Source organism: Electrophorus electricus, chromosome 20, assembly GCF_041902795.1.
Source record: "Electrophorus electricus isolate QZ-2024a chromosome 20, ASM4190279v1, whole genome shotgun sequence".
In the NCBI taxonomy this organism is placed as follows: Eukaryota; Metazoa; Chordata; class Actinopteri; order Gymnotiformes; family Gymnotidae; genus Electrophorus; species Electrophorus electricus.
In genome coordinates, this window is record NC_137516.1 from 14,965,036 (window position 1) to 14,987,500 (window position 22,465).

Here is a 22,465-nt window from a genome sequence, read left to right on the forward strand (position 1 = left end):
ATACACAGGGCAAAGCAGGAAGACAAAATATTGCTGCACGCAAATGCCATCCGTCCGTCATGTGACCCAACTCCCTCTGACCAATCCTGTCATCATTACTCACCACTGCAGACTTACTTCGGTCCTTTAGTCCGGCACTTGGGAGTCGCCGGGCTACTGACCGCTGGCTCCACCCACATTCCCACTCCTCATCGTCGTCTTCATCCATACTTGCTCAGCGTGACAGACCGAACACGTCTACTGCGTGTGTGCATTATCACGCCTATTACTCATTCCACTTGTCCACTTGCAAGACCTTTCACGTCGATGGATTCTTGAATTGTTGCTATTTACCACTGGCGGTCTGCCTTCTGACCTTTGACCCTTCAACATTCATTGTCTCACTTCGACCGGCCCTGGGGTAGCTCAGATGCCCAGGATTGGATCCTTAGCCTGTATTCTCTGTGTGTAATGTGTTCTCAGTGTTTTGACTATGTTAGCCTGTCTGCTCCTGACTGAACCTCTAATAAACCGAATATCATGTAAGTGTGGTTTGCCTTTTAACAACACGCATCTGTCACAAAATCTCACTCCCATCTGGTAAAGGGCAATTAGTACAATTATGAGCTGATCAAAATCAACTTTTGTATTATATATTTATTATATGAATGTACACAGTCAAATATGAATGTGTAATATACATTTATAATAAATATTTATTTATTTTTTTACAAAGGCAAGAAGCAATGTGGCATGACTTCTAAATATATTTTAATGAGCCAATATCAGATGTATCTCGGCATTACAGTGGCTCTACCTCTGATATGGATACCTGGCTTTGTATCACATCACGTTCATGTGGGCATGTCTCACTATCTGCACAAAGGCCTTTGAAATGGTGTTTTATCACTGTAATGAAGGGGAACCTATTGGAAGTATACACGACTGTATTCCAGCATTAAAGGATCATTTGGTAGTATAATTTGGGTGCAGGGATTGAAAGCGCTCGTTGAGTACTTAGCAGAATCCACTCGTCAACCGCCAGCGCGTGACCTTTTTCTATCCGGGTTTTGCTCGTTTCATTCGGATGTAGAAGTTCAAGCTTTCTGGGATTTTTCCCAGACTTCCATTAGTTTTTTTTCTTCACACGGCGTAGTCATCTACACACCAGCGCAGACTTCCTTCGCTCCTTCAGGCCGGCACCTTGGAGTCGCCGGCCTGCCGACCGCTGGCTCCACCCACATTCCTACTCCTCATCATCATCTTCATCCATACCTGCCCAGTGTTACAGACCAAACAGGTCTACTGCATGTGTGCTCTATTACTCATGCCATGCTGCACTTCAGCGCTTTGAGATATGATAGGTTTAAAAATCTAAGCCTGTCCTCTGTATATAATACACATGAACTTTGCATACTCTGAACCTTAGAACCCCATGGAATGATTGTTTACATAATGATTTAAAAAATCACGTTTTGCTAATGTAAACTAATGTTCTATCTGTATTATATAGTATGTATGTCTTGGCACCATGACAACATAAAATAAAAGAGCTCTCATTACATTAGCATCCATTTCCATATGCAGTAGTGAATTTGTGTTTATATAATCATGACTGAGAATAACGAATACGGGTCTCTGAGAAATAGAGCTTGTAAATCCGCGTGAGCCCGTGTTCCGCAGAAAATGCCTCATTTACACAAAATAAATGAAATTTCTCACACGGCAACGATTTGGATTTGCTGTGGAGACACAAACACGTCCGTGACAGGTAGGTCCTTCCCGGAGAGCCCAGAGAGCCCTAAATACTGCCCACTAGCTGTGGAACCGAATCCGGTTGAACACCACCGGCCGATGTAACTTAACCGAGTTGATACTATGGTTCTCTTTAATACTTTGTTGTCATAACCGATTTTCAGCTCAATACCTCAAATGTACTTTTTTTTTAAATTACCCACATTAGTGTGGGACTAAGTTACAAAAAGGAATATTACTTGTATTTTTTGTTCCCGTATTTCTTACGGTTTGTTTCAATATTAAATCTGAAGATGAAAAATTACACCGTGATTTCTGTTCTTAGTCATGGAGACCTGATGCTCTGCACATTTCACAGGTTTTGTATTTTGGTGCTCCAGCTCATTATCATATTACTGAGGCTTCGGCTTAAAAATACAAAAATGAATCAGGGGACAAAGTAATGAAATGTAGTTATTTGTATGGGATTTGTATTGGATTCTGGAAAAAAAAAGGGGGCTCTATCTTGTCACTTTAAAAACACATCGCAACATTCGTTAGTGTAGGCGGCGTAACGCAACCAAAATATTAAACCGCGGTGCTGTTTTCTTTTCTCTGAATTTAAGCGAGTCGGGAATGCGCGGCTTGGAAAAAGTGGGTGTCGCTGTGCGTGTTGGTGGTGGAGCGTCGATGCGCAGAGGACTTTAAAACCAGTAAACGCGCGGTGGCACACGGTGGTGCGAGCCCAGGGACCGGGACCGTGCTGTCTAGTCGTACTCGGACGGATTTGATACGGACGCGTTCCCGTCTCGCCGTGAAGCGTTTCGACGCGATGTGTGCGTAAAGCTGCACTTTCCGTGCGCGGTGGTCTGACCCGCGATTCGTTTATGGGGACGGTGCAGCGTTTTCGGCACTCTCAAATCTGTGAACTGGGAAATGGTAACGTATGAACCACAGTGGAAGGAACATGGTTGAGAGGACCAGTAAATTTTTATTCATCGTTGTGGGATCGGTCCTTTTCATGTTGATTTTGTATCAGTACGTGGCTCCGGGGATGATGAACTTCGGGTCCCCGCACGGGTACCTCGTTGAAGACGATGCGGATATTTTCCCAACTCCCGATCCACATTACGTCAAGAAATATTATTTCCCCATCAGAGACTTGGAACGCACGGTGGATTTTCAGATAAAAGGGGACGACGTTATAGTCTTCCTTCACATTCAGAAAACGGGAGGGACGACATTCGGACGGCACCTGGTACAAAACGTTCGATTAGAAGTTCCTTGCGACTGCAGACCGGGCCAGAAAAAGTGTACCTGTTACCGACCGAACCGTAAAGAAACCTGGCTCTTCTCTCGGTTCTCTACCGGCTGGAGTTGTGGTTTACATGCCGACTGGACCGAGCTGACCAACTGCGTGCCAGGGGTTCTAAATAAGAAAGAGAGCAAAATGCAAAACCAAAGGTAAGGTAACGGTACTCCCCCCCCCCCCCCCACACACTTGTGTGTTAAAATAATAGAAACTGTCTAATACAACAACAACAAAAACAACAACAAGGCTATCGTTTGCATCTCGCTCGTGTTAACCCATCGCACAACGCTCCTGAGTGCAACAGCGCGAGAACATGAGTAGAAACCGTTCAGTTATAGAAGGCACGCGGTAATGCGTACCGCTCCGAACTGTTTTAATGCTGTTACTAAAGCTTCAGTTTCGTCCCCGCCTGCTTTTATGATTCATGAGGAAAAATGAAACTTTCGCACTTTTCGCTGAAGTGCACACTGCATGTGGAAGATCACAGCTGAGTGGAATAGGCTCTTGTAAACACAGGAGTAACTCTGCGTCCTGTCCATTGGGAACGAGCGACTTCAGCGTCCTCCCGGGCGTCAACCACGCAACGCCCAGATCCGAGCGGAGGCTCACTGGCGGTCGTCTTTGTAGTTTCAGCAGATATGTCAGCAAGCAATGAGTTTATTGTATTATGATGCTTACTTGGCAGTATGGAGCTACACTGTTTGTTAGCGATTACAAACACACCGGGCGGGTGGGGATACATTGTGTGCATTTTATATAGGACGCAAAGAGGCCACATCCATCCCTGCTTTCTCCACTGCCTCTCGCTGTATGTTTAAATGCATGCGTTTTAATTTCAGTATAGTTTACATGCATGCATTTTAATTTCAGTTTAGTCTTTGCGTTGATGACCCACGGGGTCCTGTCATCGCTGCGCTGTCATCTCCGGCGTGCTTGTCGCTGTCGGCGGTTTCTAAGGAATGCGATGCAGATACCTCGCTCGCATTCCTCTAGTTGAGGAACGCGCCGTTTAAAATACAGCAGGCAGATGTGTAAAGTTAACGCAGGCGCGAGCGCGTGCGCGTTTTACGGCCCGCGAGTTCCAGGCTGTGGAATCGTTAAGTTCTCCCCTTGTTGGCCGCGCTAAGGAATGCGATGCAGACGCTCGTGTCCGTTCCTCTAGTTGAGAGATCTGTCCCACTTTAAAGAGAGATGTGCAGCAATAGCACGGACTCCCCTCCCCTAATGCGGCTCGCACCTTTTCTGTTCTACGGGTCATGTCTCGTAACGCAGAGCTCACGCAGTCCCCTTTCCACTATTTGGCGGTGGCGATGACGCATTTTTCAAATTGCTGTGGGAGCATTTCCGATACATGTCCTTGCATTTCCTTTTTTTTTGGTTCTTTCTTTTGTTCTTTTGTCCTCAGCATTAGTAAATACACCGATTGTTTGAACCATTGCGTTGTTCGAACAGATGAACAGTTTTTTTTTTTTTTTTTTTACGGAATCCCGTTTTTGAAATTTCATTTCTCTCTGCCATATCAGCCCCAAGCTGCCTTGTTAATGTGCGGATGTGATTTTTGTCTAATGATGATGCTACTGTCGAGTAGTCGCAGCTGAAGGACATGACAGAAGACCATTCTTGTTACAAGCACCAGTGAACAATAAGTTTGTCTACGTCAAAAAATAGAGTTTTGTGAAGCAGTTGGCCATGGTTATACTGAGGTGCTCTAGCTGGTCATCAAGTATTGATTGACTTCTGTGAAATTATAAATTCATGAAGGACAGATTAAAGGTTTTACAGCTCCAGTCAGAAGATCTTAATGTAATTTAACCTTTCAGGACGACCTCGCCGGATAAAGTTGAAATTCTGCCCCGAAGCCAATGAGCAATATTTCCATTTCCATCTACTGATTACATTTCTTTCTACTGATACTAGTAACCATAGACCTATATGTTTCTAGTGTTTCCTGTAAACATGGAGGATGGCAATATGTGTCCTTTTCACAAGCATCAACTTCTAATCTGGACTGGTTCGCACATAAGCAGTCACCAATATCAACGTTGAACATCAAACCAGCTGGCTGATATGGAAATTCAAAACAATTATCTGCCACTGCAAGAAAGGTGTCAGTACCTTGCACACATTCCTGGTCAGCTCACGTCACGGGTAGTTTTTATTCCATCTAAGCAGACAATTCGGAATGAATTATTTGGGTGACGGTTGCTTAGTGGATGCTACAGAGAATACCCATAAGCCATTAACCAACCCCCCTAACCCAAAAACGTAGTAATTCTGGTCTTGGCCCATCATCCTCAAAGCCAAAGCACGTCTTGTAGACCTGTTGTGCGTCCCAGTGTGCAACCCGGTGTTGCGGCCCAAGACGGACAAATGCATAATCAGGCCTTTAGAGGCTGTTGATATTCAAATCTCGCTCGCATTCTGTCACTTCGTTGTCTTCTGCTCGGCCTTGAAAGGATTCATTTTCATTGCAAAATGGTTTACATTCGGTTCGCCCTGGACTGAAACCGGGCTGCGTTTCCCTTGTGGTTTAACACGTTGCGCCAGCCTGCCTAGACCTGGGTGTCATGCGAGCGGTTCGGCTTTTGCGGGTGTTTAATGAAGTACTGCAGATTGCCAGGCTGACTCGGAAGCGCAGTCTGTGTGTGTGTGTGGCACGTCCCTCTTGAGCACGAGAGTGAACTAATGAACTAATGAACTAATGGACTGAGCCACGGACACACCGGCGTTTGCGTTTCCGCGCCGGGAGGTCTGCACGTTGTCAGGTATCGGTGATTGTGAATGTCTGCGTGCTCCACCCATGCTCCACCCACTCTCCACCAGCGTGACTCTTTTGCCTCTCCTGGTTACACTACGCTCACGCTTGTAGCAGTGGTGCAGTGGCTTTCTCTGTTTCATCAGGCTGGGAATTCTTATGCATTAATGAGCAAATGACAGCAACGATATTGTCTGTGAAATTGGTTTGCACTCTTGTGAGATTTGAGCCACGTCTGAAGAAGATGCACTAGACTTTTACAAATAGCTTTACCCCCCCCCCCCCCCGCCATTTTCCTATTGTATTTTGGAGATTATGTAATTTAGCCAGTGTTCATAAATTAGAAGTCTTAACTAGTCCTGTTTCTAGGAGGACTGCAGGACTTCAAGCTTGTTAAAGAATCAGCTTGATTTGGTGTAGACGTAGGGGTGGGGGGGGTGGTAGAGTGAGAGGGCTGTGTGTGTGTGTGTGTGTGTGAGGAGAGGTGGGTGCGTGGGTGGGGGTGTATGCGCATGCTGGAAGGATTTGAGCTCTGACAGTCTATCCTAATCTCCACCTAATCTCACCCTAATGTCAGCCTGTATTTAAAGACATTGCAGAGTTGGAGTCCCAGGCCACAAGGCTGGCACAGAACAAAAACCAAACTGTAATGTTGTTGTTTAAATTTTATGAACTCTCTTTCTCCCTCTCTTTCTACCCTTCTCTCACACTCATTCCTAGTCCTCCTGGTGTTGGCATTCGCTAATCAAACTGTCGAGGTGATTTTTCAACAGTGCGGCTTTATGGTGGTGGGCCGTGCCGCGCAAACCCGCGTGCCACGCAAAACATTAGAGGAAACGTATTTTCATGAAAGATTTGCAGCAGTTTCTAAAATGGCCGGCTCCACTAACGGGCAGCTGGCTTACGTACGATCACTCACCCTCCCCAGTCTGTTTTACACAGCGTGTATTGTGTCACATTGTAGGACTTTTTGCGCCATGTGGTCTACGTGACGTGGAAGAGCGGGGCTGTGGGAGCCGGGAGCAACTCAGTTAGCACGGATGCCCACTTCCCATGCATTACCAATCCCAGATCTGCCTGACGGAGCTTGACGGGTCGGTGTTTAAAAGAGGGAAGTGGGAGTCGGCGCAAGGAGTGTCTGAGTTCAGAAGCGCCGTGATTGGTGCGTGTCCGCGAGCTCTTCCAAATACAGATGATACAGTTCGAAGGGAGTGGGACCCCTGGTTAAGTGAGATTTGGGCAAAAGACTCCATCACTGTTGCTGATTTACTCTTAGGGTCACTGTCTCTCTTATCCGTGACCTGATACCCCCCGGGTGTGAGTGTGTGTGTGTGTGTGTGTGTGTGTGTGTGTGCCTACATGTGACTGTGTGGTCCAGGCAGCATATGTGCAGTATGGTAACTCACTGTTAGGGCCTGCAGAAAGAGTTTATGTTGTTGAATAAAAACTCAAAGTAAATGTAATGCTTTTAAGATGTGACCTAAAGGTACCTTTCGCAGAAAACTCAAGGGATGCATGGAATCAACAGAGACCACCTTCTCGCATTTCCCACTTTCTGCTGGCGCTGTGGTTCTGTAAGTAGTATCTCACCCAAAACCGCAGGTATTGCTAATATTGAATGAAAAACGGATGGTTATCAGGTGGCATAATTAACAGCCATCGTGGCAACTCTCCGCTCCCCGTCCTCGCACAATAGCACTCTAACCAGAAAGCCTGTACAGTGCACTGCACTACTACTCATACAGCCGGGATGTGAATGTGATATATGCTTTGAAGTGTGTTAATAAGACACCTGTGAAGTTGTAATGTGTTACAGTTAAATCTTGGACTTATCTTTGGCCAGAATTATTTGTTTATTGAGTCAAATTGGTTTTCTGGAACGTCCGAGATTGGTTTTACTGTGGACTGTCAGCATCCTGAACAATCAGAAAGACTCCTTTGCATACTGCATATGTGTTGGACATATTTATACCTAAAGTTTGTCTATCACAACCTATAATGTACGTTCCTGCTGGCAAGTTTTGCAAATTTTGGCCAGACTTCTTAATGAGGTCCTGGGGACCTCACGGCCACACTCAGGTTCGAGTGTTCGCTGTTCCCAGTACGGGCACAACCCAGCTCGCTGACCTTCACGAGCCGGCCCGGGGATGCTGGAGCAAGACGGACTGTGCAGGCCTGAAATGCCCAGCAGGGGAGCTGAGAGCTACCACTTAGCTGTAAGAAGGACGAGTGTCTCTCCCACATCCTATAAACGCTCTCGCCTGTTCTCCTGGCTCCAGGAACAGACCAGATGGCTCAGCTGTCTGAGCTAGTCTCCCCCAGCCAGGCGCCCCAGCTGGGCCCGTTCGGCTCAACCACGGCGTCCTGACCCGTTGACTTTGGGCGTGAGCAACACAAGCGCTACGTGGCTGTCCGCCCTCTGGGAATCAGCCCGGATCTTGGTTGCGAATCTCGCGAGATCGGCACGGGTGTCGTGCACCCCGAGCTCGGCCACGCCCCCTGACGCCGATCCCGTCGGGAATCAATCTCAACGCGCCTTGTCTCGCGGAATTCTTTCCCTCCTCCTCCGTCAATTTGTGCTCGCCGCATCGCTTACAGTGAGATCTTCCCTGCGCTCGGAAACAACGCGCTCATTTGTCTTTTCCGGGAGAGAAGTTTCAGAATGTGGCGGCGTGGGTCGCAGCCTTCCAATTCGAAATATCAGGATCAAAGGCGCTTTTCTTCGGGGCGCTCGCACCGGCTGCATAAGGTCTGTCGCCTTCGCCCCCACACCTGCTCGTTATCCCTGCTCCGCCGGTACCGGCCGCCTGGTAATTGCTCAACAGTGTTCAAAATCAGCACGATAGTCTGAGCTGCTGTTCCCTGTGGATTTTTTTGTTTGTTTTTCCTTTTCCTCTTTAAAGGAGCATTTTCCTCAAAGATACTGACATTGCTACTGCTGAACGATGGAAGACTGGTAGCAAAATAAGCAAATAAGTAGCAACTAATAAATCTGTTCAATGTTGGCAATGTGTAATGCGTGGGTTTACTATATCTTTGTGGTGGGGGAGGGGGGTTTGTCAGTCAAGAGTAATGTCTTTTCGGATCAATGTGTGAGTGACTATTCAGGTGGAGGTCCTCCCTGTGTGTGTGTGTGTGTGTGTGTGTGTGTTCGTTCATCCATTCTCGGGTCAAAATGCAGCCTCACCGAATCCTTGGCATGTCTACTCCAAGTGTATTAGGAAGGTCCTCTCAGAACAGTAGTATGTACTGAAGCCCAGCAAGCACCGTGTCTTGTCAGTCTGCAGTCTGGCCAACCATATCCAGCACTCTGAGAGGCCTGTGGCTCCTGCACTACATACCTGCAGACAGCCCAGAAATGTGGACACTTCCTGCCAGCGCCTGAGCTAGAATAACCTCCCCCCTGTCTACTACTCCAAATACCTGGAGTCTCACTTGGCACAAACCTTGTATATAATATTTGCTTCTGGCTTTTTTGTTCTTTTTTTAATCTCTTTAAAAGCTCGCCACATCTTTCCTCTCATTGCTTTGGCCATGTTCTTTCATCTTCCCTAGCGGGACTGGCCAACTCTGAGCTCCGAGTCCCTCCACTGGTTCCATTATTAAACATCAGAAGCCCGGAGCCTGGATGTGGTGCGTGTGGTCTGTGGAGAGAGGTTTGTTCCGGACGGACCCCAAACCCAGCCCCCATCGACCCCCCCCCCGGCGCACGGTTAAAAGAACGCAGACGCAGGCACATCACCTTTAACTCCACAGCTTCCTGCTCCTTCCTCCTCACACCTCCTTGCCCTTTTTCTCCTCCTGCACCTCCTCCTACCTCAAACCACTGAGTAATTAAAACTCTCATTCCTTCTTTTTCCCCAGTTCTCGACGCGGATTGTTGGCACACACGACGCATTCGCTTAAGCTAATTTCGCTCGGTAGTCCTCGCGGGCTGGTCTGTGGCAGGTAAAACCCCTTGATGGATGCTTGGGATTGATTTTGCCGGCCCAGGACAAATTGCTGCGGCGTGATTGATTAGCAGACATTTTTATTATTCATAATTAGGGCCCCCGCACTCTCTGTGCGAGTTGGAACTCGGCCGAGCTTTAATTAGCAAAATGCTACATCTGAGTCTCCTCTCCTCTCCTCGCTTCGCCAAGCAAGTCCCTTTCTGAGTGAAACACCTGGCCAAACTTCATATCTCTTGGTGTTCGAGCTCTCAGTGCCAGAGCTCGGATGTTGGGTACATGTGCGAATTGAAGGAACACACAGGAGCCCAACATCACAGAAGTCGTAGGGACAAAATTCAATGCCCACCCCTGAAATGCTCGAATGTCTAAAATGAAATAAAAGCTAATGGGCATGAGTAAGATAACCATATTTGCATAATACCCATTAGTCTCCATTGGCCTGAATTAATAATTTGAATATTAGCATATTTGAGTGAATTATTCCTTCAAGGAGAAGCCTGACCCTTGCAAGTGGCAAAGCTAATTCCAAAGGCTGAGGGGCCCTCTTCCAATGCTAATTCCGAAGGCTGAGGGGCCCACTTCCAAGCCAGCGAGAGTGGACACAGATGAAGCCTTGCCCTGAGAATGCTCTCATTTCACAGCTTCTCCATGGTGCGTTATTTCGTTGCGGTGGGGAATCGTTGCCAGCTCTGAGTGCAAGTGTCGAATGTTTGAAAGGGTTTTTCCTAAATGGCTTTCATGAGGTAGTTCCTTTTCGAGCCAAAGCCACCACTGGAACTTTATTCTCGGCCTGCTGTTCTCCCAGATTTATTAGCACTGCAGAGTATCGTGGGTTTCCGTTGTCTGAGCGGCGAATCTTGCCAAAGACTTATGCAGTTCGGTTTGTTTTTAAAACCCAGTATATCTACTAAGTGGTTGGAAAGCTTATTAGCACATTAGACTTTCCACATTTATGTTAAGAGCACATTTCTTGGGGAACTCTCCGTAATCCCCTTGGATCCAGTATTAAGGGATAATTATATTAATAATCTAATTTCTGATAAAGTTCTCATGACTCATTCTTCGTGAAGGGTAGAAGTGGTCCGGGCTTCAAGCGGGGATGTAACATTGGGTGCCATAGCATGTTATAATGTGCTAAGAGGGATCTGGAGAGGTGGAGCATGGCAACAGCTCCCCTCCTGTCTGATATGGTGCCGTCCAGGAGAACAACGGCATGGGAAATGGTTTATTCGCGGGTGCGTGGTGTGGAGCTGAACCCCGCTGCCTGGTCCGTTCCTGATGTGGCACCACTGTCATCCGCATACACTCCTGGAGGGAGGGAGACAGCAGAAAGCCCCAGTTCTTGATTTATTGCCTCTGCGGTGGGGGGTGGGGGGTAAGTACTGGGGGGCTTCTGGAGCTTGAAGAATACCGAACAGATTTGATGGTGTGGGTCTTTTGAAGGGTATGGAGAATGGAGCAGACCTGCTGAAGGAGGAAGAGAAGGCCGACCTTTGTCTGCCCCGCTGAGGGGTTTGGCTCACCTCCCTCCACCCTGCCCCTCAACCCTTCCACTCTTTCTTTCCTTCTCTGCCTGTCCCCCCCCCCCCCCCCCCCCCCCCGGAGCGTCCCTCTTTTTCTCCACTGCTTGCAAGAGGCCCCTGGGAATTACCCAGAATGCCTCTCTGTCTGTCAGCTGCCTCCACCCCTCACACCAATCCCAATGAGACTTTATTGATGGTGCACCTCAAAGAGAGAGAGAGAGAGAGTTAGGGAGACAGAGTTAGTGAGCCTCACCACGGCTGTGCCTCAGTGCCAATGGCCCTGCTGTGTAATTCTTCCAGGGGCCGGGCTTTGTCCTGGAAAACTCCTCTGATATGCGCCGTTGCTTCTCTGCACGGCTGCGTTGGAGCACTCGGAGTTGAGCAGGGCCGTGCCCTTTAAGAACAATATTTGCCCCGGAATTTTTTGATAGCCGTATGCAGTCGTTGCAGCAACGTTGGATCCGTCCAGACAGCACCGAGTGGATCGCAGATAAATCATGTTTGTTACCCTTAATCGAGTTTAACGAGGCGATTCGCCTGACGCGGTCACGCTGTGAGGGGCCGAGTCAACGTGAGAATTCTGTGCCCTGCTCAAATGGCCTGATAATCCAGAGCCCCTCTGCTGGGACTGTTTGGGGAATCCCAAGATTTCCTTGTTCTCCCGGTCCATCCTGTGACCTCCTGGACCTCTTTCCTGCTCGGAGTTGTGCTCTCGCTCTTGCTGCAACCTCGAGGAGAGTTTCCCGAACAGAAGCCGTGTCCTCACATGCCTTTTCAGAGGGGAGCGATTAATCCCCTTGGCATGGCGATCCAGTTGCATAGCCTTAACTACAAACAGAAAGCAAAGCTAGTGTGAGATGGACAAGAATTGGTTTGTTTCCCACTGAAGCCTGAGTCAGTTCTGTCAGGAAGGTTTTGTGTTTCTAGGCCTTTCTATTTATAGGAATTTGTTCTCTTTGAATTACAACTAGTTGTGTCTGTTGGCACGAGGCAATGCTACCTGCTAGCACTAGCCTCTATTTGCAGCCTGTCTGTTAGAATTTTCGGTTCGACCGTGCTTTTAACACCCGCCTGAGGTACGAGGCCGTGTTTGTGGGGTTTCAGCTCCCGATGCCTTTCCAGCGGGCTGGCTTTTGCTCCTCTTCACTCGAAGCCGAACTGGATCGGCAAAAGTCGCCTGCTCAGCGGCGTTCCCACGGGCTAGCCTTTTAGCCGAGCACGAGTCGCTGAACACCCGCTTGTCTCCGCACCTGTCACATGCACTACGGTCCTTACAGGACCCTCATTCATTGTCGCCCTCTGAAATGCACAAAGTTTCAGAAAAAAATCGTACTTTTAAATTAGCAGTAAATAGAATTTTATCAAAGAAGATATATATCCGAAATTTACTGTCAGTGTCACGATTTTTTTATTTATTTTTTTAATTTCATATTTTTATTCTAATAGAATGCAGGAAAGCACACTGATCCCTGGCTCCATCGCACCCCCCCCGGGGTACATTTGCGAGGACAGGACAGGGAGCGGATGAAACCAAGAGGGAACGGGGTGTTCCGTCAGCGGCCGGATTCAAGTGCGGCCCAGCGGAGGAGATCGGAAGAGCTGTGTCTGCCCACACATAGAGACCGCATTATGGAATACGATCTGTGACGAGGGAGCGAGAGGGGGAGGCAGGGAGGGACGGAAGGACTGAAAGAAAGCAAGCGCCTCGCAGATTTAAACCAGTCGTGTTACCGGTAGCCATAGCAAATGTGAAAATACACAAGGGGAAGTTGAGGAGGTAGGGGGTTGTTTTGAGAGTGTGAAGGACGCAGAGAAACCTGAACCCGAGTGAAGGGGAATGAGAGACAGACAGAATTGAAGACTAACAGGTGAATAGGCAGGAGAGGTTTAGAGTTTCTTGGCAAAAAAAAAAACATTTTTCCCTCCGTGCTCATTTGGTGAAATATTGAATATTGATTTGTCTTCCGGCCGTGCAGGAATGAACCCTGCGGCTTGCCCTGCCTGCATAGCTCAGCAGTTCATCCGGACTCGCGCGCTTCCGAGACACAGCCGTGCTCCACCGACAGAAAGGCCATCGTCCCGCCCACCCACTCAAACCCCAGCATTGGCCTCCGAAGGGCTCTTGACCTGTGCTAGAAGGTTCTTTTGAAGGGTTCTTCAAGCCCTGCAAGAGGCGCCGCTTGCCAGGCTAAATCGGTATCTTCTTCCTGCGCTAAACCTCTGATGGACAGGAACATCTGGACGGAAATGTCTGTTTAATTATTTATTTCTTTTTAACAGATTTATGGACAAGACGAGCTAGACGCAGCATTTTAAGCTACTGAAAAAACGTAATACTGTGAGCAGTGTGCTGAAAAAATGCTAGTGGCACAATAATGTTACAGTACCACACAAAGGATTATTGTTCCCAGAAGCTGCAATTACTTGTGCCGTTGTTACAAAAATGTACCGTACAATTGAGTGTTGAAAAGAAGTGAGTTTAATGAACTTGGATCTCATATGAACCCTATAGGACTCGACTCAGCTTTTAACCATGCTTTGCTTCAGGGCCTGTCTGTGTGTGTGTGTGTGTGTGTTCATTCGTCTATCCTCATCCCACTGTGACACCCTCGTGTCACCAGCTTCCTGTGCCGAGGGGAAGTGATGCGACAGGAAGTACTCGGCGGTTATCAGGAAAAGATCAGATCTCTGTCGGCGACCCAAAGCTCAAATTGTGTCACATGTCCGCGCCTGACCGGCTGCCTCTGCATAGATCTTTGTTCCGGAAATTTGTCAGATGACCTTCGGTATGAGGGGATCTGGATGTGATGATGAGTGTTAATGATACAGATGAGGTTCTGTGCCCCACCCCCTCTGATACCCCCTCCACCTTCCCTAGTGACTAAGGCTGTGATGAGTTATGGATTACAAATTCATATATCTTTCCTGCCTGTTTGCTCATACCGTATTACTCCCTCTCTCTCCCTCTCTCCCTCTCTCTCTTTTTTCACCTTATTTTTTGCTGCCACTCTATAATGGAAACCTGGTCACAGCTTTAACTGAAATAACCTTGTTGATCTCACTGATGAACCCCACTCCTGCACCCTGTCTTTTTCTGTCTGCCTGTCTCTGTCTCTTTCACTCGCTCACGCACTGTTGGGATTTCATAGTTTCTTGCTTTTTGCAGCACGGGGATATAACATCCTGCCCCTCGCGTTTGGTTTGCAGGTCTTGCGTTTCTAAAGGAGCTTCAAGCACCTTGTGCTCTCTCTCTCTCTCTCTCTCTCTCTCTCTCTCTCTCGCTCTCTCTCTCTGTCTCCCTCTCTCTCTCTCTCTCTCTCTCCCTCTCTCTCTCTCTCTCTCTCTCTCTCTCTCTCACTCTCTCTCTCTCTCCCTCTCTCTCTCTCACTCTCTCTCTCTCTCCCTCTCTCTCTCCCTCTCTCTCTCTCTCTCTCTCTCTCTCTCTCTCTCTCTCTCTCTCTCTCCCTCCCTCCCTCCCTCCCTCCCTCGCCTGCTCTGCAACACATGGTCTCCTCTCACCCATGCAGAGCGTGCTGTTGTGTGAAGTGGCTCCGGCGGCGTGATGTGCCCGGCTGCGCTGCAGCACACCGTCGAGTCCACGCTCTAGCAGGCTGCTCCATATAACCTTGCCCGTCAGGCCCTGGCCAGGGCTGCTTCCCGCGCACCGGCAGCCAGATCCACGCCCTCCGAATGCCCTGCGGCTGGCTGGGCGAACACGGTCTGCCTCTGCCTTTGTCCTGCAACTGTCCTGCCTTTGGACAGAGGGCAGGACTGTGTGCTGACCCGCTGGGTCCCGCTGGGTCCCGCTGGCCCCTGTCTTTCATGCCCCCTGTGGCTCAGCGTGCTCATGCATGGCCTAATTTTTCATTATTGCTTGCAATCCATAGAAATGTTTAAATGACTAAAATAAGAAAATTAATGTGTTTAAGAAAATTAATAATCAAGAAAAACCAATCAGCTGTTATAATTGCCTGTTGTTAGGGTGGCAAACACTAATCTGTCTCCCTTTATCTGTCACTCATCAGCCCCCCAACCCACGACGGCCGGCGTGTGAGTGTTTGTGCTGAAAAGCTAAGCAAACACACATGCAGACCCTGATTAGCGCGCTAATGAGCGACTCCGCCCCCTCACGCCTCCACCTCCTCTCTCCAGACACCCTCTCTCCTCCTCTTTACCCCATCCACCCCACCCCCCATCCACTGAGGACAATAGAGCTGATGAAGGCTTCCTCTAATCCCTGACTCCACCTGCAGCCTCACACACACACACACACACTCACCCCAAACACACCCCCCTCCGCAGTTCCATTCAAAGCCACACCCATGCTTGAGGGGCTCTCTGTAGGAGTCTGTGTACTTATGCTTGTCCTTCATGTACTCCCTCTGTGCGTGTGTGTGTGTGTGTGTGTGTGTGCGTGTGTGTGTGTGTTCACATTTATGAGTGTGGCCATGTTGAGGGGGGCAGGTGTGGGATGGTGGTAGGGCAGAGACCACTTGCTCCACGCGGGGTTAATCCACTGGACTGATTACGCTGTGAGCTCTGCTGTAACGCTGTCTAAACCATCCAGGCCGCGTAACCCCAGTGAGGGGCCTCACCCCCTGTCAACAACACCCAGACTCGGCCTTATCCCTTATTATTTCACGTGTTATTTTTTGACCAGATTCGAAGACTCGTATTCCGGTCTTAGCGATGGGTAGACCGGTCTTGCAGACCGGTTTTGTAGACCGGTTTCATATTCCAGTCCTTGGGGAGCTCTATACAGGGTAGATTTTTGCTGGGGGGTTTTTTCAGCACAACTGAACCAGCTGTTTGTTGCAAAAATATGGATCATCTTGGGGTCCCTGAGGAGTAGAATGGAAAACACTGTTATAGGCTGTCTTGGTGGAGTCTGTCTCTCTCTCTCACTCTCTCTCTCCCTCCCTCTTTCTGACTTTCTGATGATGTCATACTTGGTGGTGGATGTGCTGTCATTGGTTCGCCTCCTGTTTGTGCTTGCCTTTGTTTTTAGGGGGCTCCTGCCGGGGGGTTGTTGTTGCCGTGGTAGGTGGTCCCCGGTCTGAATGACCGGTGTCCCGGGCGGCATCTGGGGTGTCTGGAGGCAGGGTCTTAAAACCAGGACGCTCTGTTCTGCTTCAGGGCAAGGGCTGGACACGGCGCGAGATGCTGAGAGGCGTTCCCGTAGTGTACGGATTACGTCTGGCTTCGTGTGAGTTCTGGCGTTCAAAATAAGGGGTGCGTACAGGTCTTGCGGTGAATCACATGCTCTATTGCTGTTGGGTTGGTGTGCGTGTGTGTGTGTGTGTGTGTGTGTGTGCGTACATGGGTTTGGTGACTGAAGCACCCCCTGCACACCGACTGTGACATATTAATAATATAGATTAATATAGGCTTTTTTCTTCCTCCACACTGAGCTGTCATCGCCGCTACACTCTTGTGTGCGTGACTGTCGGGGTCGCCGTCACACACTGTGTTCTTCGGCTAAAGCACTCAGTCACAGACAGAGAGAGAGAGAGAGAGAGAGAGAGAGAGAGATACTCATCGAAAAGCTGGACATTTTGAATATGTTTCATATTGTTGAGAGAATAAGAGGCTTTGGTTCCCATCTCCCTGTCAGGTGAAGGCGCTCCACTCTGGAACGGGATGCACAGTGAGGTCAGTGACCCCTCAGTGACCCTTCTCTCCAGGTCTTTCAGGGTCAGTGAGTATCAAGGTCCTGCCCACCCGCATCTCAGATCCACCCTCCCGTCCTGCCGGCCCGCGTCTCGGATCTTTGTCTTTGTGTCCTGCTTCTTTTTGCTCCCTTCCCTTCTTTTTCTGGTCCTCTCTCTCTCTCTCTCTCTCTCTCTCTGTGTCTGTCTCTCTCTTTCCATCTCTCTCAAATGATCTTTCTTTTTGGAGGTCAGTGGTCAGCAGAGGATAGATGGCCCCCAGTCTCCTAATGATGTCTTTATCCAGAAAGAAACTTGAAGCACCTCTGACCCAGCCGGTACCCCCACCCAGGCAGCCTGACAGCTCTGGTGACAGGCAGCCCTGACCTTAACCTTTAACCTTTTAACCTGTAAAGGAAGGGAGCCCTCTGGCTGTTTGGCAACTATGTGTAGCAACAATTAAAATGCGGTTCTGTGATAGAACAAGTTTTCAAAGTTGTTTTTCGCTTGTTTTGCACGCCCTTATGAATTTCTAGTTGAGGAAGAAACAGGAAAGCGTTCTCTCTCTCTCTCTTTCTCTCTCAGTGTTGTTTCTTTCTCTCCCTGTCTCTCAACCACCCCTCCACACCCCACTTCTCCCTCACCCCGAAAGGTTTGGCTTCTGGCCAGAGGCGGTGTGCTGAGTGAACTGCCGTTGTTCTTCTCGTGGCTTTGATTCCTGGAGCTCCACCAGCACTACAGTGGGACTCCCCCAAAGTAAACTGTGCAAAAATGTCCGGGGCTCGCTGGCGGGGCTCGTTCCTGTTCTCCTCCCTTTGAGTCCGCTCTCCCTTCGCCATCATCTGGAGCAGATGTGCACTTTCTTTTGTTCTGGCAAAAGGAGCTGCTGACAGATGCGTGAACAAAGAGCGCACACGTGTGTGTTTCATTTTCTTAGCGGCTCCACCAACACGGCTATCAACTTCGCGCTGTGTTCGGTTGGGCCCCTAGTGAGCCCCTCTGCTGAACACTACTCCCCAAACAGTATCCTCCCCTCACGTTGCCCAGGCGACATGGCGTCGCACGTGGGTGCGCACGCCGAGTGCAGTGGCATGTGGGTTCTAGTGATGAAACCGTTACTGGTTTCACAGTATAAACCACGCTAAAATTCCCGATGGTTAATATTACCGTTGCAGCTTTTAATTGTCATTAAAACTGTGGTTCATTAACACGGTTTGAAAAACTCAGGTTTAGTACTGTGTTGGCACAGGGACACACATCGTGGGTTTGTTTTGTGTCAGTGAAAACATGGTGGAGGCCCATGGCTGTGCTCTGGAGATTTTTCTGCCCTCTAAGGACCAAGACGCGTGGTGGTGAGACTTCAGGCAGAAAATGCCGTGGCCTGACTAACTTACTCTTAGCATGCTAATAATGTACTCTTGTTAAACAAACAAACAGACTACACGTCGTGTTGTCAGTGGTGTAGTGGAGCCAGTGTTGGGGCGTCGGGGGGGGGGGGGGTTGCCTCAGAGAGCATTTGCATATTCCTGAAGTGGAACACTAATTTATTTTCTTCTGTAAGGATTTTCCAGCATAACTATGTGACAGCCTTGTTTGAATTCAACTCAACTTCAGTGAATAAATTCAGTAAATAGCTGAACTCTTACGAGGTCTTCAGGCCATTAGCTGACATTGCTGTCGGGGTACGTGTACACTGGAAAACACTGCTATTTACTTAACCCACTATAGCATTATCTACATTCTCAAATTACCTATAAATTAGTCTCTTATTCTAAGACTTTTAGCAAACGACATGTACAAGTATATTCCACCCTACCGTCTGCTCTCCATTTGTAATGAATGGCGGATCCTTAGCATCCATGCTCGGACTCGCGCCTTCCGTACAAGCAACGGGAGATATGTGTTAGACCGGGTTGCTGAACTCTGGCACTCAAACCCACACATCTGCTCTCCGTATCAGAGCGTCTCTGTAGCCAAGTAATCCCCTCTAGAAAATACTTACTAATTCACCTCAACGGACAGAATAGATGACTATCGCCTTCTTTTCTGTTATATAAGAATAATTCTTCTTCACATCGTGTACCTGCAGACTTTTCGCCTATTACGCGCAGTAATAATTACATGACGTAGTTTAGTCATCCACCCAAATGTTTTTTGTCATATTTGGAATCAGATAGTCATACTGGATCGTATCGTCATTATGGAAGTGCCGACAGCAGGATCCCTTTACTCCTCTGAAACTCTACTCCTGTATTTTTGTCAGCTGTTGAGATCATTGTCTTCTTAAGGTCTTCTCATGTGTATCAATTTTGCACGGTGCATATGACAGACTGTGCATATGAGAGAGAATCATAATAATAATAATTATCATTATTGCTATTATTAATAGTAATAATTCCATAACAGTACCTTTTTTATCATTTTTACACATATTTAACAATATTGCATTAATACTGATAAGCGTGATAATGTTGGTCACTATAATTGTGATTTCCTATTTTTCACACCATTTCACCTCTAATCAGTTTGCAGTTGGGCCCCATCCAGCTTGTGTGGGGAATATAAGGGCCATGTGAAGCTTACGAGCTTTGTTGTACCATCTGAACCCAGTATACACTAGCCTGGGCTGCACCAGTGATGTGTGACGCTTACCTTCACTCACACAGGCCTTTCCTGTGCTCTGCCTGGTCATTAGTCTGTACTGTAAGGTCTGCAGGCAGTTGCCGGGAGGTCAGTGGTTTGAGACCTTCATTAACGGCACATGCAGGCCACACGGTGGCCATTTTGGCTCAGCGGGGGTCTCATTGACCTTGCCCAGACCCCAAGGAATATGACTGGAAACAGAAAACGTGTCTTAGCTGGGAGATGAAGGATGCGCAGGGGGTTTGCTTAAGAAGCACTTTAAAGCTTCCAAATGAAACTGGGTCGCCCAAAGTCCAACTTTCTTAAAAGCGGAACTTTATTAATCGATTAGGATTTATAATGCAGTTCAGTCTGCTTTTAGCTTTTCCCTCACATTAACAGTGTACTCATTAAGTGGGTTATAGCAGTTAGTTCTGAATGGTTTACTCAGGGCTGCTTGAAGAACTGGCTGGTATTTTGAGTTTCTAGTTTGACTTCATTTTGGTCTGAATAGACGGAGTTTATGAGAACAGATGAGTCTTGGACTAATAGAATTTCATTTTTCTCATGTGAATTAAATCCCTTTGTAGCATTGTTGAATAGTTAGCCGTTCAAACGAATAATCACTGTAGTTTTTGATTGGAGAGTTTTATTTTTTTAAAATGTGTGTCTGTGTTTGCATGCCACATGAGTGCACATGCACAGGTCGGATGGTTGTGTGTACGTGCATGTGTGTGTGTGTATGCATGAGTGCACATGCACAGGTCGGTGGATGGTTGTGTGTACGTGCATTTGTGTGTGTGTATGCATGAGTGCACATGCACAGGTCGGTGGATGGTTGTGTGTACGTGCATTTGTGTGTGTGTATGCATGAGTGCACATGCACAGGTCGGTGGATGGTTGTGTGTACGTGCATGTGTGTGTGTATGCATGAGTGCACATGCACAGGTCGGTGGATGGTTGTGTGTACGTGCATGTGTGTGTGTGTATGCATGAGTGCACATGCACAGGTCGGTGGATGGTTGTGTGTACGTGCATGTGTGTGTGTGTATGCATGAGTGCACATGCACAGGTCGGTGGATGGTTGTGTGTACGTGCATGTGTGTGTGTGTATGCATGAGTGCACATGCACAGGTCGGTGGATGGTTGTGTGTACGTGCATGTGTGTGTGTGTGTATGCATGAGTGCACATGTGAGGTGGGAGGTCTCTGCCTGAAGGGCCTTATGAACTACAAACGTCCTCCTTCTGATGTAGCCATATGTCTGGTCCTGAGGTGTTTTTCATGGGTCTTGTTTTCTGAAACTGTATGTCTGGTCCTCGGGTGTTTTTCATGGGTCTTGTTTTCTGAAACTGTATGTCTGGTCCTGAGGTGTTTTTCATGGGTCTTGTTTTCTGAAACTGTATGTCTGGTCCTGAGGTGTTTTTCATGGGTCTTGTTTTCTGAAACTGTATGTCTGGTCCTGAGGTGTTTTTCATGGGTCTTGTTTTCTGAAACTGTATGTCTGGTCCTGAGGTGTTTTTCATGGGTCTTGTTTTCTGAAACTGTATGTCTGCTCCTCGGGTGTTTTTCATGGGTCTTGTTTTCTGAAACTGTATGTCTGGTCCTGAGGTGTTTTTCATGGGTCTTGTTTTCTGAAACTGTATGTCTGGTCCTCGGGTGTTTTTCATGGGTCTTGTTTTCTGAAACTGTATGTCTGGTCCAGAGGTGTTTTTCATGGGTCTTGTTTTCTGAAACTGTATGTCTGGTCCTGAGGTGTTTTTCATGGGTCTTGTTTTCTGAAACTGTATGTCTGGTCCTGAGGTGTTTTTCATGGGTCTTGTTTTCTGAAACTGTATGTCTGGCCCTGAGGTGTTTTTCATGGGTCTTGTTTTCTGAAACTGTATGTCTGGTCCTCGGGTGTTTTTCATGGGTCTTGTTTTCTGAAACTGTATGTCTGGTCCTCGGGTGTTTTTCATGGGTCTTGTTTTCTGAAACCGTATGTCTGGTCCTGGGGTGTTTTTCATGGGTCTTGTTTTCTGAAACTGTATGTCTGGTCCTGAGGTGTTATTCATGGGTCGTTTCTGAAACCGTATGTCTGGTCCTGAGGTGTTTGCATGGGTCTTGTTTTTGAAAACAGTTAAAGACAAGCACCTGTTTTCCACTCAGTTTGAATAAGGCAACTTATCCATTTGTGGTAAAAAAAAAAAAAGTGCTTACTCTAAAGTTCTAATGCTAATAGAATTATTGCTTACTCTTGTAATTTGACCCCTGTTCCTCCAGTGATGTAAAATATGATAAACAATGTTTACTCATTTTTCTTAAGGCCAGGATGTATGTGCCTTTGAAGAAAGAATGCACTAAAAAGACCAACACTGTTAGAGCTAGCAATGATGTTTGGCGAGACAAGGTTAGCATCAAGCTAATGACATGCTTTGGGGAAAGTCTCCAAATACTTTGGCTCACCCCTTGAAAGCTCAGTGGAAGCGAGGAATTTTAATTGCCCTGAAAGGTGTGTGTGTGTGTGTGTGTGTGTGTGTATGTATGTGTGTGTGTCGGGGGAGGGGTTGGGAGGTTCACTGACACACTGGCCTTTGGAGGCTCCTCACACTCTCTCTGTGTAATTGATTAGAGAGCCGCCACTCGGTACTGAAGAGCCCGTTTTCATTCACACAATGCTAGAGGCGTGGAGAGGGGTGTGTGTGTGAGTGTGTGTGCGAGTGTGCGTGAGAGTGTGTGAGAAGGGGGAGGTCAGGGCTGTGTCAGCAGTCTTCCCAGTGAGAGAATGGCCCTGCCCTTCACTCTTAATTCAGGTCATTCATCATCATCTTCCTCTTCAGTGAGAATGAGCAAAGGAGGGCCTTGGGAAGTGAGTGTCAGACCCAAGAGCACACACACACGCACACACGCACGCACGCACGCGCACGCACGCACGCACACACACGCACGCACGCACGCACG

At 47.9% G+C, this 22,465-nt stretch overlaps 1 protein-coding gene across 2 annotated transcripts in view; it reads left to right on the top strand.

Annotated features, from left to right (window-relative positions):
- The first annotated feature begins 2,334 nt into the window (after positions 1-2,334).
- Positions 2,335-22,465, top strand: part of hs6st1a (heparan sulfate 6-O-sulfotransferase 1a) — a 76,855-nt gene continuing 56,724 nt past the window's right edge. For both annotated transcript variants that reach the window (XR_003412086.3, XM_035536310.2), the window contains exon 1: positions 2,335-3,177. Coding sequence is in view for 1 of the 2 variants with exons in the window: in XM_035536310.2 (XP_035392203.1) it covers positions 2,660-3,177 (518 nt within the window). In the remaining variant the exon portion in view is untranslated. The remainder of the gene's footprint in view (positions 3,178-22,465) is intronic.